At 47.8% G+C, this 16,532-nt stretch overlaps 1 protein-coding gene across 9 annotated transcripts in view; it reads right to left on the reverse strand.

Annotated features, from left to right (window-relative positions):
• Positions 1–608: 608 nt before the first annotated feature.
• Positions 609–16,532, reverse strand: part of Tln2 (talin 2) — a 416,961-nt gene continuing 401,037 nt past the window's right edge. For 6 of the 9 annotated variants that reach the window (XM_011242812.3, XM_006511434.4, XM_006511433.3 and 3 more), the window contains 5 exons: positions 12,856–12,981; positions 10,906–10,968; positions 10,587–10,814; positions 7,500–7,625; positions 613–5,042 (listed from right to left, as the gene is read on the reverse strand). In XM_011242812.3, coding sequence (XP_011241114.1) covers positions 4,914–5,042; positions 7,500–7,625; positions 10,587–10,814; positions 10,906–10,968; positions 12,856–12,981 — 672 coding nt within the window. In that variant the 3' untranslated portion in view covers positions 613–4,913. Of the gene's footprint in view, positions 5,043–7,499; positions 7,626–10,586; positions 10,815–10,905; positions 10,969–12,855; positions 12,982–16,532 lie in introns of all 9 variants that reach the window. The other 3 variants (XM_011242813.3, XM_006511438.4, NM_001081242.2) reach the window with 2 other exon arrangements.

A 16,532-nucleotide genomic window follows, 5' to 3' on the forward strand; every position in this document is an offset into this window, starting at 1 on the left:
CCAAGGTCATTTTTGGTTGCTATGGTGATTCTTTGACACCCCCATCTTGCAGATTAGGAATGCTTCATATTTTTCTAAGTCTGGCTGCCCTAAAAACAAGGACTTCTGGCCAAGGATCCACCCCCTCCAACAGGAAGACAGGCTGGAGGTGACATTTTCGGCCTCAGCTGTCACAAATGAACCTAATCAATCTTCCTGTGGTGGGTCTCCACAAGTCCAGTGCCTCATAGACACTCTTTTGTGCTCAGGTGTTTAGTCTTCGAGGGACATGCAAGGTCCCTGCAAGGGCTGACCTGTTCAAGAAGCCCATTTGTTTCAGAGGAAGGAGGAGACCACATTTTCCTACTCAGCCTATTTTTCTGGGTCAGTGAAGTAGAGTGGAATTGGGTGGCACCCTGGGGCTGGTCTTACCCCCGTCTCCCACCCATACATGTACACACACACACACACACACACACACACACACACACACATCCTTGGTTATTGTGGAGATAGATGTTTGGCTCAGGGCAGAATTTCTCCTCCATAAGCAAGATGCCCTCTTCTGTCTTTTTTGCACCTCACCCCCACTCCCACCCCCCGCCATTGCCATGAAACCTTCACACAAGTTCATTCCTTTAAAAGTTTATTTCTGATGAATAAAAAAAATAATTTATGTGATTAGATAAATTAATTTATGTGATTAAACATTATGACAAGGGCAGAGCTTCCCTTTCTTGTCTCCTGACAGATGTGGCTGCAGAGGGGCTCGCATGCTATTGCCTCCTGGTGGGCAGTGAGCTGGGTTCCAGGGAGACCAGATAAAACCTAGCCTGTTTCACAGAAAAGTGTCAGCCCTTCTTCATAGTATTGTGAGACTACTGGAAGTTCCCTCCTCGTGCTCATTCCAAATGACCACAACTTAATACATCAAGTGCAAGCTCACCCTGATGGAGCAGTGACGTCAGGCGATTTGTGGAGGATGTCTTTCCTAGCGGAGGCTGCCGACTCAGTGGGAGGGACTCTGGGGTGAGGTGAGATCTGGGCCACCAGCATAGCCCCTAAGACCTTTCTTTGGCTTTTAGGACTCTGAGCACTGTTGCCTCTCAGCCTGTAAGCAACTATTTTCTTCCAGTTCCTTGCAACTTGCTCAGTAACTCAGATGTGTCTGTCTGTGTGCGCGGTCACCGAGTTCGTTTCTTCTAGGTGTCTGAGCAGAGCATACAATCAGTGCTGAGATCTTAAGCTTTAGCTCCCAGAGGCTCTACCTTAGCCCTGGACTGCAAAGCTCGGGGAGATTTGGGGGACCACCTGCCAGAGAGACAAGAGGAAGTGCAGTGGCACCTCTTACCACCTCCACCCTAATTCCTTCATCAGGTTCTGGTTCTGGGGCCGCTTAGGAGGTGGGGATAAATACATGCTTTTAGGTGGTGGGACATTTTGGTTAAAGTCTGTGTGTTGCTGGGAACCAACCCAGGGCCTAGCACTTACGAGGCAAACATTTTAACACTAAGTTACTTCCATTAGCTGTTGGTTTTCTGAGACAGGATCTTGTTACCCAGCCCAGGCTGACCTTAGACTTGGCAATTCTCCTGCCTCCACCTCCCCAGTGCTGGGATTCTAAATGTTCGCCGTCACACCTCGTTACACGGTTTTTAACACTTGGTTTCAGCTGTCCCTACTCTCACCAGCCGGAAGAGAACTCAGACAACAAGCAGATGTGTGTGCTAAGAGGCTTAGAGGGTTTTCTGGACGAAGAGTGTGCGCCAGCAGATCTGTGGTGGCTTAGCCCTGAAAGCCCGTGCACAAACTGAAGCCAGGGCAGCTGCCTCTGGAAATCACCAACGCCAACTGGAGGACTGCCTAGGTCCTAAGTATCAGCTTATGATGACCTTCAAGACCACCTCCCAAACTGGCCAGTGGAAGGGCTACCCAGGGCTGTCTGACCAAACATGGCTTTTGCATCCTGAAAACCAAAAGACCTCTGAAAGGCAGAAGTAAACCAAATGCAATTTCCCAGCCATCAGGCACATCCTACTTTTAACCATCAAACAGGGAAACACAGGACAGGAAGATCAGTGTAAGGATTCAACACCCAATGTTGGCCTCCCTCACGGGACCAGAGGTAGGAGTGCACTCTGCTGCATTCCCAGTCCCCCTCACAGATGAATTCCATGTTCCAGGCCTTGGGCCATGGGCCTTGAAACTACTCCAAACTGCAATTCACTACATCTGCATTCTTTCTCCCTTAGGAGCCAGAAGACCCCTCAGTGCCTCTGGGGACACAAGCAGCAGCATTAAGTAATGCCTGTAGCCCAGCATTTCCGCTGGTTTATGAAATGAGGAGAGATCAGCCAGCCACGAGGACATTCACATACATGGACACAGCATGGGCTAGCAAGGGACAGGTGCGAAGTAGGCCCACGACCATGGAGGAGAGACCTGAGAACGACCTCTTCCCAAGTTCCTAGTGCACATCACCCCAGACAGGAGGACACTGTCCCACTGTCCTGAAACTCCCCTCATGGCCCCTTGCCTTCATTTGTTAGAGGTCTTCTCCTGTGTCCACTTCTGTGAAAGTTTTAAACCACCCTGGGGTAGGGACAGACACTTGGTATCTGTCCTGCCCCTGGAATGTCCAATGTGGCAGGGGACAGGTAGGAGGAGGGGTGAGGGGCTAGCTGCCTGGAAGCATATCCTACAGGAAGAGGGTGAGCCAGCTGCAGGAGAGCCTCTTGTCCTACTGTGTGAGATCACCGTCTTGATCATGAACTTTGGGGTTTGGCTTAATAGTTTTGCATAGTACCCAGCAAAGGCGTGAAGTGGCGCACACCTTTAATCCCAGCGCTTGGGAGGCAGAGGCAGGCAGATTTCTGAGTTCGAGGCCAGCCTGGTCTACAGAGTGAGTTCCAGGACAGCCAGGGCTATACAGAGAAACCCTGTCTGGGAAAAACAAAACAAACAAAAAGAGTTACACTCAACAAGGGTGAGCGAGGCGGTTTGCTTTCCCATGAGCATCAAGGGCTCCCAGCATGGAGGCTCTCCAGCAGCCCTGCTCAGCCTCAGTCCTTCCATGTGTGCCCTGCATTTGCTTTTCATTCACACCGTACTTAGATCCTTCTACCTGTGTGAAAGGGATTCCTTTGTGCAGCATGTGTAAGTCTCTACACATCTGGGAAGGTGTCAGGATTTCATTATGTTTTAGAGCTGTGGCACAGGAGAGTCTGCTCGAGGAGCCTCATCTGGCAAGGTCGAGGGTTGATTCTCTCTTTCCTTTCGGAGGACCAGAGTACCAGTGTTTCTTCTTTGGTAGAAATCTGGATGGAAGTGGTGAGCCCAACATACAATGTGGTACTGGTATCATATCATTAAGGGGGAGAAAGTCTGCCCTCAGCAGCCATTAGCCTTGAAGACCATATGCCTTTTTTCCTTCTCTCTCCTCTTTTGGAGGCAGGGTCTCATGTAGCCAAGGCTTTTCTCTATAATTTACTATGTAGCCAAGGCTGGTCTCTGACTTACTATGTAGCCAAAGATAACCTTGAACTTCTGATCCACCTGCCTCTATCTCCCTGGTGCTGGGATTACAGGCTTGTGGCACCACATCGAGTTTATGTGATGGGACCCAGGGCTTTGTGCATGCTAACCAGGCAAACACTCTACCAACTGAGCTACAGTCTAAGCAAGCCCCTGCTAACTCTTCACGAGTTCATTAACATGCTGGTACTTGGTATCAGGCCCTCCCTCATCCCTCATCTTAGGCAGGGGCTCAACTCAAATGTAAAGTCAGGGATCTCTGATGTTCTCTCCAGAAGAGGGCCCTGAGAGGAAAGGCACGAGGGGAAGGCATCGGGAGGTTGAAAGGGCAGCACCCAGATGATGTACTGTGAAAACACTTCTGTGACAACAAGCAATGCTGTCACACAGGTTCACAATGACCAGAGGGGACATTTAGATTTTAGGATTATTAAGATAAATGGTGGGAAATGCCCCCTTGAGATCAAAGGTCAAAGTTCTAAACAAATAACTTTCCTTCTTGAACTTGGACCCTCTCAAGTGCACAGAAACTGATAATAGGGCTCGAACATGGGAACCTCCTTCCTAAATGCTACCTGACTCTTCCTCCAGGGGGCGCTGCACTGAGATCCATCAGGGACATAGTCTCCATGTGTGTGTCTGCATAAACTGAAACAGCTTTGCTGAGTGAGGAGCCCAGTATTTTATTCCGGCCCCTACCCACCTAACCCTGACCACTTTCCACAACTCTGCCCTTTGGATTATGGAAGGGGGAAAAAAAAATAACTTCCATTTTTCTGGGCCACAGAATACAAGATGGGTGTAGTTGTACAAGGAGCTTACACACTGAGGCGAGAAAAGCGTGCAAACGGGTAGGGGATCTTCTCCCCCGTGGGTGAGTCAGTGCCCCACACTTACACAGACCTCTGTGACTCCAGAGTTCACTTGGGAGTGTTTCTGGCTTTATTAACAGTGTCCAACTCCAGCTGTCTTCTCTCCAGAGAGAGAATCTCTATGTCCATGATACTGATGATTCCTGTGAGCCGTTATTAGCATTGTTCTTTCCCGAGTGTGATTTCACAAAGAGGCCCTGGAGCAGTCTTAGAGGACACGGAGTACAGGTGTCTGAGAACAACGTAATACTGACTTTTCTTTTTTGGTAACAGTCCATGAAATGCGCCCTCTGTCCTGAGATATAGCGAGGCGTGAGGGGAGCTGGAAGAGCTGTGGGTGGGACACTGTACCGTGTGAGACCATGATCATGCAGCTGATAGTGACGGGACTGAGGACTGAGAGAGACAGACTCCGGTGGAGGGCCAGCAGTTTCCAGGAAGTTCCTGGCTCTGGGGGACACCAGTATGTCCAGTTCTTGTTGGGGGAGTAGGAACCACCTCCTGGGGCTCACCAGCATGGGGGGTGTCTTAGCCCTCATCTTCCCTCAGCTCTGTGGGGAGGAATTTGTACTGCTGCTGGCGGATCTGGGCCAGCTTCTTCCTGGCTTCCTCCAGCTCTCGTTCTTTCTTCAGCATTTCCTCCTGGGCTGCAATGATCTGAAAGGAGACAAGAGCGGAACGGAGCTAAAGCTTTTGTGAAGGCCTGTCTTCCACAGCCCCTCTGGTGATGGACGCAGATGAGCGTTCTTTTTTAAAAAACAAAACATGTATTTATGTATGTTGAGGGTATGTGTATGTGCCTTAGCACACATGTGGAGGTCAGAGGACAATATGTAGAAGTCAGTTCTCTGTTTTCAACGTGTGGGTCCTGGGGATTGACCCAGGTCTCCAGGCCCCAGGCCGCGTGCCTTTACCATGAAAGCATCTTTCTTGCTGAGCCGTAATGCTGGCCCGGGAACAGCATTCTTAGCTCTGGAAACTAGCCTACCTCACGGCTTGGTTTTGACACCAATGAGCCAGCTGATTGGGGGGGGGGGGAGCTGACTTCAGGGTAGGAACCTAGTAGCAAACACCTCTGGTATCGATACCAGGCTTGGTGTCTGCACTTGACTTAGACTGTCCCAATGCTTTTGTGGCAAGCCTGTAAAAGGCCTGTATTTACAATGAGGGATCTGAGGCTGAGACAGATGGGTCATTAAAGTGATTCAGTTGGTAGAAAGGGTGCAGGGAGGTAAAGCTAGGACCCCCAACCACAAAGTGGCCTTCATATAAATTTGGGGATGGATTCCTGGACTCGGAGTCCTAGTTGGCTAGACTGCCAAATCTATGGCGGATCAAGCCCTTGATTTAAAATGTCACAGTATTCCCATATTACCTATTAATATTCCTCCTGTACTATTATTATTTGTTTGGTGAGTACATGCATGCATACATATATATGTACAGGTTCGTGTATGTATAGGTATACATGTGAGTGCGCGAGCGCGTGCGCGTGCGCGTGCGTGCGTGTGTGTGTGTGTGTGTGTGTGTGTGTGTGTGTGTGTGTGAGACTGTTGCTTCTCAGGGAGCCATTCACCTTGTTCCTGGGAGCAGTGTCTCTGACTTCTACCTGGAACCAGGCTGGCTGGCTAGCAGACCCTCTCTACCTCTTTAGCACTGCTATTACATATATACATGCACAACACACCTATTTTTTTAAAACATGGGATTTGGGAATCAAACTCAGATCTTCATGCTAGCATGACAAGCATTTACCCTCTGAGCCACCTCTCTGGCTCCCTTTCACATATTTTGAATAATGTCCAGATGGCTTATAAGACAGAATGTAATGTGAACAGCATGCACATGACTGCTAAATGGAATCGTTTAAAGAATGACCAGAAAAACAGCCTTTCCAGAACATCCAGTAGAGTTGCAGTTTTTCCTGAATATTTTCAAGCCACTGCGGGTTGAATACAAGGATGTGAAAGTTATGGAGATGCAGACAACAAATGCGCACCTCTCATGCTTCTAAGGCCTAAAGCTGAGGAATCCTGGCTAACGGGTACAGTGGGACTAGGTGAGCTTGTGTTCAAGAAAGCCAAACAAGTTCCCTTCAGTGGACTCTTCCAGCATGCCCACTATGCCTACAAATTTATTGACCAAGGTGTGGGGTACTAGATGCGGTAGTATTTCCCAAATTCAATTGATCAGGGACTCTTTTATATGAGACTTCTATAGGAACAAGTAAATAAAAAAACACTTTCTGATAAAAAACAAAAAACAACAAAACAAACAACTTGGTCTATAGTTAAAACCTGGAATAGTTTGCAAGAGTCCAGGAAGGCACAGAGAATACCTGGTGCTGTTAAGAACACAGCCCTGTGTAACAGATTGATTATATATATATATGTGTGTGTGTGTGTGTGTGTGTATACATATATATACATACATACATATATATATATACATACATACACACACACACACATACATACACACACTCAATCGATCATCCAAAAGCCACAGGCCTGGTTCCCTGGCATGTCCTCTATACTTCTATGCATGAGAACACAACCCTGCCTAAGGAACCCAAGTCTTATAACAGACTTGGGCGAGAGAAGGGGCCATTCTGCCTGTGGAGGGACTGACATGGTGGCTATCTCAAAGACATCGCTGCTGTACTCTTGCTACTCACTCTCTGTACCTTTCTTTATAATAGGATACCTGACTTTCAGCTAGGAACATGGCTGTCCAGAAAAGAATCTCCCATTTCCCATGCTGCACAGTGGCTACACGTTGACCAATGGCATGGGAGAGAGAGAGGAAGTGAGATTTGTAAATTCCAGTGCTTGTTCCTTTCCCTCTTCCTGACAGATGGGACACTGAAGTTGGTAAGTAAGCCATCTTGGACCCAGTTGCCAGCGGCAACATTCAGGGAGGGAGAATAAGGTGCAGTCTGGGTCTCAAACACAGCAGAAACATCACCCCTTCCTACATGGCTTACTACGGACAGTTACACTCAGCAGAGATGGACTTGCATCCTGTTTAAGGCCCTGCTTTGTTGAGCATCTGCTGTAATATAAGCCTTGTCTTCCTTGGCAGGCACACAGGCCTGTGTGTCTGGCCACTCACCTGAGCAATGCCTCCCACGAACTTGGTTTTCACCACAACATCGTCATCATCAGCTTTGCCAAATGCTGCCTTCTGGGCTGCACGAACAAGATTGTCTGAGGCTCTTTTCACAGCATTTCCTGCCGCCTGGAGAGGGGACAAGACATGCGTGACATCATTAGCAAGAGAGCAGGAGTCTGGCAAGAACAGACATGAAGTTCATGAGACCAAGTTATAACACAGAAGTTATCTGGAGCCAGCGGGATACGTCAACTCCTCCAACACTGACGGCTAAGTACGGCTCTTTCAGTGATGGATTGAAATATAGTTCCTGGCTCCCCAAAAAAACACATTAATTTTAAAAAATGCTTTTATGTGTGTGTTTATGTGGGCTACATGTGTGTGGATATGGAGGACAGAGAACAGCCCCAGACATGCCACCTACTTCCTTTGAGACAGAGTCTCAGTGGTCTCAAGTTCATCCGTTAGGTTAACCTGGCCGGGTGGTGAGCCCCGGGGTTGCTCTCATCTTTGCCTTTCCAGTATTTGGATTGCAAACATCAGACACCACGCTCAGCTCCGCTTTCATCTGTGGGCCCTGGGGATCTAGCTCAGGCCCTCGTACTTACAGAGAGTGAGCACTTTACTGAGTCTTTACTCTCTGGCTTGAGCCCATGCTTTTGAGGGGGAATTGAAGGTCCTGCAGTAAGGGGCACGTGCCTGTTACAGAAGTATGCTCAGGCTGCCTTTGGTCAGAAGAAAGCCACTGCCCCTTGGTTCTAACCAAATGTGTTTGAAATGATGGCTCAGGCTTCATGATCCTCTGCATGTCATGGCCCTGGCTCACCTTCTCTCCGTCAGTGTTTGTGGGTGCTCTGGGCCGACTTTTTACAGCCCTTGTCGCATCTGGGTCTTTCTGACAGGGACAGCCCTAGCCTGGGTCTAACAACTTAAGGGCAGGGGCATGATTAAACTCTGAGTACCTTGGTGCACCTGGTACAGAGGCTGCTCAGAGCTGGGATTCACTGAAGGTTTCCTGAGGGAGTGAAGGGCTATGAGACAAGGCAGGGAGCACCCACTCGTGTGTTGGGGGTAAAAGAGTCTTATAAGAAATGAGACTCGATGGGCAGAATGTAAGGCACAGCCAGGCTTATGCTTTGTGAACAAAGATGAAGAGATTGCTGGAGCACATCTCATAGACTCTGTCAATGGAAGTCTCCATCTTTTTATTACCGACTCTTACCCATTCTAGCTTACTGGTGTGTGTAAGTGTGCTCGTGCATGGAGTTCAGAAGTTGGCTGCCCAGGGATCTATTTTTGCCTCTCTCACACTGGGATTTTAGGCACATGTCACTGGGTCTGGCTTTTATGTGGGTGCTGGGATCAAACTTGGATCCTTAAGCTTGTACATGCAAGCACTTCACCCACTGAGCCATCTACTCAGCCCTTGGTTTACTCATTATCTTCAGGGCCCTGGGGAATTGTCATCTGCAAGCTGGGGTTTGGAATTATCTTTCAGTGGTGATCAGAGCTTCATCTGATTTCCAATGCTCTTTGCTCATTTCTCTCAGAGTCAAGAGTTTATGTCCAAGGGATAGCCATGACTTGGGACTTCCAGCTTCCACCTCCCAAGTACTGGTCTCATATGCTTACAGCACCAACCCTGTTTTACGTGGTACTAGGGATTAAACCCAACATTGGATGTGTGCTAGGCAAGCAATCTGCCAGACAGCCGTAGACCTAGCCCTGGAACCCAGATCGCTCTTAACCCAAGTATTTTCCTCAGAGCGTCTCCCATATGTCGGAGTCCCACATCCAAGAAAAAAATAGGATTTTAAAACCACATGACATGACTGAGTCTCTAAGAATCACCTGGACTTTCTGCCCTTTATGATTTTACTCATGATGCATATATCAGACACTTCTAGGCAATACAAACGATCTATATAATAACACTTATCATACTAAAATTCTAGAGAACTGGAAACAAATACAATGTCTGAAGCATGGGGGGAGCTGGCACAGTCAGCTGACGTGAAACCATGCAGTCACTGAAAATGAGACTCATGAGGAATGGCGCCTCTGCCGCAAAGAGAAACTGCATGGTACAGAATGTGACAGGAAGGGGGATGCATCTCGCTATGACCACAACCAGACGCAAGCATCTCACGTAGATGATGAGAGAAACAGAAGTCAAAACATCTGACGTGTGGGGCACTGAGGCAGCGCAACGCGCTTCCCACTTCAAATTACTCCTTTATTGTGCTTAAAACAGTCTGTGTGTGTGTATGTATATGTATATCTTTGTGTATGTGTTGTGTGTGTATGTATATATATATATGTATATCTTTGTATATGTGTGTGTGTGTATGTATGTATATCTTTGTGTATGTGTGTGTGTGTGTGTGTGTGTAAGCCCACATGCCATGTGGAGGTCAGAAGTCACCTTGTGGGAGTCAGTTCTCTCCTTCTACCATGTAGACTCCACAGATCTAACTCAGGTCATCAGGCAAGCACCTTTACCCACTGAGCCATCTTTACAGCTCCCAAAGAGTTTTGTAATTAAAACAGTCAGACCAATGTCTATGTATGGGGAAGGACTTGATTGTCCTGTACATACTTTCTGGGTTCTGGGAAGAAAACCTTAGCAACTTTCTCAAATCCCCTCTGTGCTCTCCCCCCTGCTGGAGCAAATCCTAAGGACCTCTCTGAATCAGGGGCCATGATGAAGATGGATTACCTGAGATGCTCACAGCCAAGACACAGAAAAACAGAGGCAGAGGTGCCATGTGACAGGAATCATAAGAGTGGCCAGGCCAGGGGCTCTGGCAAGAAAGAGGAGGGAGTCAGGAAGAGTTCTAGTCACAGAAGACAAACAGAAGTTTGCTGGATTGGGCTGGTGGGAGGCCAGACCATTCCAGGTGAGTGATGGCCCACGGGCACCGGCTCAGAAGGCCCAGATGCTATGTGCATGTGGCGGGCAGTGGTTGTGAGATGCACGGATGCAGACGGCAGAAGATGAGGCTGGAGAGCGAGACAGAGCTGGCGGATGGAAAGCCTGGTAGGTCATGCCAAGGAAGTGAGACGGTCCCCTTTGGCGACACTTACCCGCTCCAACAGGAGTATTTTCCCACCAGCATCAGTGACCATTACCTGTAGCCGCTTCATGGCCTCTGAATCCTGGTCGGCCTTCACCTTGCAGGCCACCAGCAGCTGAGCGGTTGAAGCTGCGACCTGCTTGGCGGATGAGATGAGCTTTTCCTCACTGGCATGTCCCTGCACAGAGGCATTGGCTGCCTCACAGAGACTGCTGGTTGCTGCCGCCACCATCCGGGCCTGGGGAGAGTCAACAGAGAAGTGACCCAAGGCCCAAACCTCCCTTGAGGGAATCCACAAAGCAAATGAGGAGGAAACGAAGGTGACTCACGGCAGAGATCAGCCCCTGGGACCACTGTCCATCATCGGCAGCATTGGCAGGGATGGAGCCCACCTGGTGAACAGGGGAGGGAAGTTGGTCATGAGCAAGGTGAGCTGCAGCCTCCCCAGATCCTCCTGTGCCCTGCAGCGCAGCATTGTCTGGTCACCTTAACCAATAACTCTGACCTTGGAATGGGCCAATCATTTCCTTTCACGGGATCCCAGCAATAGATCCACTGGGTCAGGACCTGCTGGCTGGTATTGACTGGCCCCATCTAGTCAAAGGACAATGTTCCAATTGGCTCCCGTTGAGCTGTTGGGTACCATATTTCTAGGAAATGATAATTTGGCCTATCTCTGAGGCTGACTACCTCTGTTGACCTTTCCTTTGTCAAGGAAACATCAAGGTTTCCTCCTTCAAGGGCATTTTGATCTCTCCTGCTCCCCACCTTGAAAGCCATGGGGTGCGATTCTAGCAGAAGATATGTGAAATAGTTCCCTCTCTGCAAATAAGGGCAGACTGTGTCTTAAGGAAATACGTTTTCTCTGTAGAGGGGACAAAGGAGCTTGAAGGAAGAATCCTCTCCGCACCGGCTTAGAAATCATAGCAAATGAGAGGGTTTTTTGTTTTTGTTTTGTTTTTTTGTTTTTTTTTTTTTTTTTTGGTTTTTGTTTTTTTGGTCCAGATCTAGAAGGTTTTGTTGCAGGAAAGCGATGAGTATATCAATCTGAAAACAAGACTGGGGAATCCATCAACAATTACAGATACCTCCCGAGTGTCAGGCGAAACCCCAAGACTGTCATGAAGTCCTATAGCTGCGCCAAAACCATCCGAACTTCCTTTCTCAACGTTTAAGTGCCTGTACAAACCAAGTCCCAGGGAGGACAGGAGACCTATCACAGGCAGGGTAGATTCTCTGATATATAGCAATCTGTTTAGCATACAGATCTTCTACTATGTTTGAAGGAAGCTAAATGCTTCAGGGATCTTGGTCTTTGCAGGCTGTCCAGCCTACAAGAACTTAATGGGAAGGCATGGTAAGTTGAACACGAGGCAGGACCTTCAGAGATTCAGTGAGAAGCCCAGTGGTCAGCCCTCAGCCCTCATGCTTGGGCGGGAAGATGTATCTCCAGGGATCTTGAATGAGATACCACATGACGGTTTAGAAAGAAGAGCAAGCAAGTCACTTAGACTAAGTGGTACACAACTCCCTGGTAGAACTTGAACTGCCACTGGTCAAGCTTCTTGTCTGTTCTCTCAAACTCGACCCCAACTCTTTGCATACAAACAGAAAAGGCCTCACAACACACATACACAAGTGACTAAATCCTCCTCAGGTTGACAACTCTACAGGTATCTGGATACAGTGCCTTTGTATTTGGGAAGCTCTCAGCAAGACCCAGTCTGGATAGACTGGTCCCATGTATGGGAACAACAGGACACATGACATCTTTTAAATGTTGAAAAGCTTTTACACAGGTGGACTGAGTTAATAATGATGAAGTTGACCGAGGGAATCTCAGATTTAAGTCTAGATGGCTTTGTGAGCCACAGGCTCAGCAAGGCACTAACTGGCAAGCTGACCAGCGTTTACCCAATGGTCCTAAAACCAAGTGGAGGCATTCGGAGCAGGGAAGTGGGATTATAGAGTCCCTGAACTATGGCACTTACCAGGAAATGCTGACAGTTTAGACAGCCTAATACACAGTGGGACTATAAGTGTCTCTTTCAGGCCCTGCTCTCTGCCTGGCGTGGGACGTTTTCTTTAACGAGAAGCAGATGAGAGGCCTAGAACTGAAGCTTTCACTCAGCTGATGGAATTTAAGCAGTTTTCAGTGGTGGGGAAAAGACTTGTAACCCAGCAACAGGATTCCAACATGCATTTCTTGTCTCAAGCCAAACATTTCTCCTCCATCCCTCCATGCATGCTCTGTGGCTTAGCTAGTCACGGTGACTCACCTTGCCTTGGGCTACCAGCTCCCTCTGGGCTGCTGAGGCCGATTTGACCAGGGCACTTGTGGCAGCAGCAATGGATTTAGCAGCTTCTAAGATCTGTTCTTCAAAATCCAGGGTCTCGTCTGCTTGCTACAAGGAAAAGAAAGCCAAGTCATATGCAATGTACGACCACACGGGGCTCTTTCTGCCAAGCTACTTACTGCTTGATCACCTGGCTCTTCGGGCACCTATTGCTTTTTTGTAGACAAGCCACACCCAGGGTTGGGAGGCCTCTCCATCTGCAGCCTCCCTTCCCCCTCCACTAGAAAGTAAAAGCTATTAGTGGTGACATTCTACACACGTTTTAAATCAGAAGGGTCTGAGACAAAAGTACTTTTCCAAACCACAGTCTTTAAAATTCACTGTGGGTGAGACACTCTGAAGGCTCCAGAAGTATCAATAGTGCAGCTCACAGCAATCAACTATCAAAGTCAAAAAGAATGGGTGGTGACATATTTGGCCAGAATGTCAAGCTCAAAGATGGTCTTGAAATGCATAGGCCCCAAATGTGTGACATCACGTTTATATAGAGACATAGAAATACACATGAATGTATGTGTTGTATATATTCATTTCATGACCTGGAGAGTAAGAGTTTTTTTTTTCCTGGAAATTCCTTCTGCAAAAGAAAGCGAAGCATATAACAGATTAAGGGGGCTCATCAAAAGGCAACTTCTTCATTTTGCTGATGAGACAATAAAAGCCTGTGCTAGCTCCCCCATGTCACCCAGTCTCTTGCTTCAAGTGGCCTCAGAGCCCGAGCCCACATTACAGCAGCAGAAGGCCCGTCATCAGATTCTGATTGAAGCCTCATGAAAATGGAGTTTCCTTATAATTCCCTGCCAAGCCTTTGCCTACGGGGATATTTGTCATTGCTGATCAGAAGGCCCTCTTCTCTACTTTCTGCAGGTTTTGATCTTAATCTTTACATTTTTCTTTCTTTTTTTTTAAAGATTTATTTATTATTATAAATAAGTACACTGTAGCTGTCTTCAGACACACCAGAAGAGGGCGTCAGATCTCATTACAGGTGGTTGTGAACCACCATGTGGTTTTGAACACATGGATTTGAACTCAGGACCTTCGGAAGAGCAGTCAGTGCTCTCAACCGCTGAGCCATCTCGACAGCCCCTACATTTTTCTAAAGACACACGTCCACCTTGGAAGTATCTTGGCACCCATTTTCTATGACAGCAACCATTTTGATGGCTTACTTTCCTTACTTTTCTTTCCATCACCGCCCTGGACTTGAAATCAGACACAGTATACAGTCGTATCAAAGGAGCTCCCACTCGGATACAAAGTGCTCTCCCAACCCCCAAAGGCAGCTGCTCACATGCCCTGGCCTGGATAGCTATCTCCTCTGAGCCAAGGTTATCATTGGGAGGAAACACCCACTCCATGGTCAGCCATCCTCTAGCTGCATGGACAATGGCGTCTCCTGCAGTGGGTCGATCTGCTGGAGGCGCAGCACTGGCCTGTGGTTTGTCTAGCAGCGCTTGTGCCTATCAGCTGGCAGGATGGAGATTTGAAGAAGGCACGATAGGACAGTAAAAAGGGGCCATGTGGTAAAGAGAGAAGAAAGGTTTATTCCCTGAGGGACTATCCTATATAAAAACAATCAAGCTATATACAAGGTGTCCCCCCTCAGAGCTGGGGCTGAAGATAGCCGTGTAGAGCAATGGCCAAGGACTACCAGTACGGAATCTGCGGAGCAGGCACCATGATTCCTTGGGTCTGCTCCCATTACAAAAGCTCTCCTTCCTATCTTTTGTCACTTTCCTATTTAATTGAGCCCTTTTGCTGACCAGAGCCAGGAAAGTCAAACCTGCCTCTAGATTCCGGAAACTGAGGACTCTGAAGTGCTTACTCCTGAGTTATATTCCCCAACAGCCAGGTCTTAAACATGCCCTTAAAGAGCTGGATTGGGGTTGGTGAGATCAGTAACAGCTTGCTGCCAAGTCTGGTGACCTGAGTTTGATCCCTGGAACCCATACGATGGAAGAGGAACCAACTCCTTAAAGCTGTGGCACTATTACTGACACAAAGGGAAGGCAATGGACTTGAGAAGCCACGGGTTCACCAGCGAGTCCATCTGCAGACTCACGGTTCACCAGCGAGTCCATCTGCAGACTCACGGTTCACCAGCTAGTCCATCTGCAGACTCACGGTTCACCAGCGAGTCCATCTGCAGACTCACGGTTCACCAGCTAGTCCATCTGCAGACTCACGCATAGACCTGGATAAAGATGGATTTTGTGCCTTGGTTGGTCTAGGTGAGGCTCAGGAATTTGTTTCTAAGAGAGGTGGTTAGGAACCACTCTGTAGAAAACACAGGTCAGTTAACTTCATCCCACCCTTCTGCGGTCTGCTTGAGGCTTTATTCAGCTTGTGTTTCTTTTGTTCAAAACCAGGCAGAGGAGTACACGTGATAAATGTCAATTAAATGACTCAATATCCTATTTTGAAAGAAGGCTTGCAAGTTCTAGAGTTCAGCCAGGAGACAATAAGAGAAGTGAGGGCTAGGGGCATAGCTCAGTTAGCAGAGTGCTTGCCTAGCACGTACAAGGCCCTGGATGTGATGTTCAACACTGCATAAACAGGGTGTGGTGGTATGGTATACACTTGTAATCCTAGCATGCAGGAGGATCAGAAGTTCAAGGCCATCCTCAGCTATATGGAGAACTAGAGGCCAGTCTGGGTTCCATGAGACCTGTTTCTAACAAGTCCCTTTCTCTCGTATCCTCTAATTGAAAGGCCACTGGCTAGGTCACGACCAGCTCCTAGCCCTGTCTTTTTCTGGGTAGTCTGCCTGTCTGCAGCTACGATGGGGCTGTCCTCACCTGGGCTGTTTGACAGCTTCAAGAGAGGTCTGAATAACCTTTAGTGACATTTTCCTGTAGCTGCAGGGACCACCATCTAAAGTCAGATGTTGCCAGGCAACATTCAACTTGGGAGTTGGTTCCTGGCCAGACCATCTCCAACGCTCAGGAATAAACCAGAGGCCCCTGAGTCTGCTCCGATACATCTCGGATTTCAGAAGCTTGTATTCCATTGGGCGAAGAAATCATGTGGGAAGAGTGGCTTTGTTGTTGTTGTTGTTGTTTTTATCTTACATGTTGTCTTTTGGGAATCTTAAGAACGCTTATTTATTTATTTATTTATTTATTTTTAAAGATTTATTTATTACATCTAAGTATATTGTAGTTGTCTTCAGACATCCCAGAAGAGGGCATCAGATCTCATTACAGATGGTTTGTGAGCCATCATGTGGTTGCTGGGATTTGAACTCACGACCTTTGGAAGAGCAGTTGGCACTCTTAATTGCTGAGCCATCTCTCCAGTCCTAAAGCTATGCCTTTTTTTTTTTTTTTTTAAATTTTCGAGACAGGGTTTCTCTGTGTAGCCCTGGCTGTCCTGGAACTCACTCTGTAGACCAGGCTGTCCTCGAACTCAGAAATCCGCCTGCCTCTGCCTCCCAAGTGCTGGGATTAAATGCGTGTGCCACCACCGCCTGGCTATTTATTATTATTATTATTTTTTTTTTTTTTTTTGCTGTGTCTCACTCATTCCAGTGGGCAGGATGCTGGAAGTAACCCTTCTATGTAAAACATGACCAGCAAGAATGAGTAACAACTATG

The sequence above is a fragment of the Mus musculus genome, chromosome 9, assembly GCF_000001635.26.
Source record: "Mus musculus strain C57BL/6J chromosome 9, GRCm38.p6 C57BL/6J".
Classification (NCBI taxonomy): domain Eukaryota; kingdom Metazoa; phylum Chordata; class Mammalia; order Rodentia; family Muridae; genus Mus; species Mus musculus.